The sequence below is a fragment of the Propithecus coquereli genome, unplaced genomic scaffold (genome assembly GCF_000956105.1).
Source record: "Propithecus coquereli isolate 6110/MARCELLA unplaced genomic scaffold, Pcoq_1.0 Scaffold54, whole genome shotgun sequence".
Lineage (NCBI taxonomy): Eukaryota > Metazoa > Chordata > Mammalia > Primates > Indriidae > Propithecus > Propithecus coquereli.
Window position 1 is genome coordinate 2298542 of NW_012151285.1, and position 1762 is coordinate 2300303.

At 48.4% G+C, this 1762-nt stretch overlaps 1 protein-coding gene across 1 annotated transcript in view; it reads right to left on the reverse strand.

The window, feature by feature from the left end:
* The window catches only part of MRAP (melanocortin 2 receptor accessory protein), a 23257-nt gene extending 22892 nt beyond the window's left edge, over nucleotides 1-365 (reverse strand). Inside the window, 1 exon segment of the mRNA XM_012657407.1 lies at nucleotides 260-365. Within this exon segment, the coding sequence (XP_012512861.1) occupies nucleotides 260-365 (106 nt within the window).
* Between the last annotated feature and the right edge of the window lie 1397 nt (nucleotides 366-1762).

Consider the following 1762-nt stretch of genomic DNA (forward strand, 5'->3'; position numbering starts at 1 on the left):
AAAAAAAAAAAAAAAAAAAAAAATTCTGCTTCCAAAGTGTCTTAGTTTCTTAGCAGGGTGATTCCAAAGTTAGTACAGAAGATGAGAGATACAATTTTGCCCCCAAGCCCCATTCATTTATGTCTACGTGTGCACTGGCCATATCGTTGCTTACCCGTTGCTTACATCTACTGGAGTTAAGTGAATACAGAAAAGGCCAGGAGTGCCCAGTCATTTGGGCCACCCCCCTGCCTGCCCGGTTTCCCTAGTTCAGACTTACGTTTGTGGGCTTTCAGCTTCTTCTCGTCCACAGGAATGAGGTCCAGGTAGTCCAGGTAGTATTCATAGCTGTAGTACGGGGTGGAGGCGTTGGTCCCGTTGGCCATGTCTGCAGCACCGGGAAGCCGGTGTCCGGGCCAGAGGGCTCGCCTCCAGAGCCGGGCGCTGAGCCCCGTGGAGGAGATTGCCCAAGGGATTTCTGTATGAATGACTCATCCAGCGTGTCTGTGGGTCTCCAGGCTCAAGGCTTTCCCACTTATCAGAGCCGTTTTGCTGGAAGAAAGGTCAGGGGGTGTGCCTGACATCTTCAGCATACAAGCAGAGCCTCCCATCCTGCCCCTTCTTGATAAAACTCCAAAGCAAACAGAGCCGGGAGGCGGGAGAACGGGTTTCCAAGGCAGCTCCCGAATGCCCTCTGCATAAGGACAGAGAGCTGGGCAGGAACACAGACACCCGGGGCCTCTCGAAAGAGAAGATGCCCACAAGGGCTACAAAGGACAATCACTTTTTGCCTTAAATACTTGAAAAGTTAATAAAATCAAAATGAAAGCCCAACTTTCAAAACGAGTGCCCTTGACTTTGATTTAGGCAATTCTTGGTGCTAATGAGCAACTAGCAAACTACTCACTGACTTAGATTCAACATCTCAGGGCAGAAATTGACTGGCATTGGCTCTGAACTTGTAACCTCGTTCATGTTCTCAGAGACAATTAATTAAAACCAAAAGAGTCCCCTGCCCCAACTGTGTGCACCTCTCACCTTTTATCTAAGCCCCAAAGAACCAGCCAGTCGGCTGCATTTGTTCAGGCTGAAGAAGCTGTTTATCCAGACAAGAGCCGCCCGGCTCGAGCTCTTAGGAAACAGGGTCCACCCCGTGCTTGGCTGACACTGCGTGTGCTTGGCTGACACTGCATGTGACGAGGATTCTTCTGGGTTTCTGTAGGGACTGACTCCAAGTTACGCACTTGCTCTTCCAAGATCCTTAAACGCTATCAAGACAAACATTCTGAACACAGGCTTACGGGGGCTTTCCCTCCACTATCCCAACTTTCCTGCGTTCTTGATTCAGGTGGACACTGCCAGAGTAAAGCTGGTCGTCGACAGTGTAGACAAGTCAACCCAGATAACCCGAGCCCCTCTGCTGGTTTGGGTCAGGCCTGCCGTGTCTGAGGCATTCCTTGGGCAGCGCCTAGAGCCAGTTCCATTGATAAGAAGGGGAGGAATGAGCTCTTGGGTTTCCAAAGTGCAGAGGCAAAAGGTCCACGTGAGAAGTAAAAGAAAACTCCTGCTTCCTCTACCTCTACACTTCCAATACCAGATACCTGGGGTTTTTCCACATCAAAGCAATTTCCAGACACTAACAATTTCCAGACACCCCCACACACTAACTGGGGGTCCTACAATTTAACTCAATTCCATTTTTTGTTGTTTTATTTTTATTTTATTTTTTATTTTAATAGATTTAGGGGGTACAAGTTGAATTCTGTTACATGTAGATATTGTG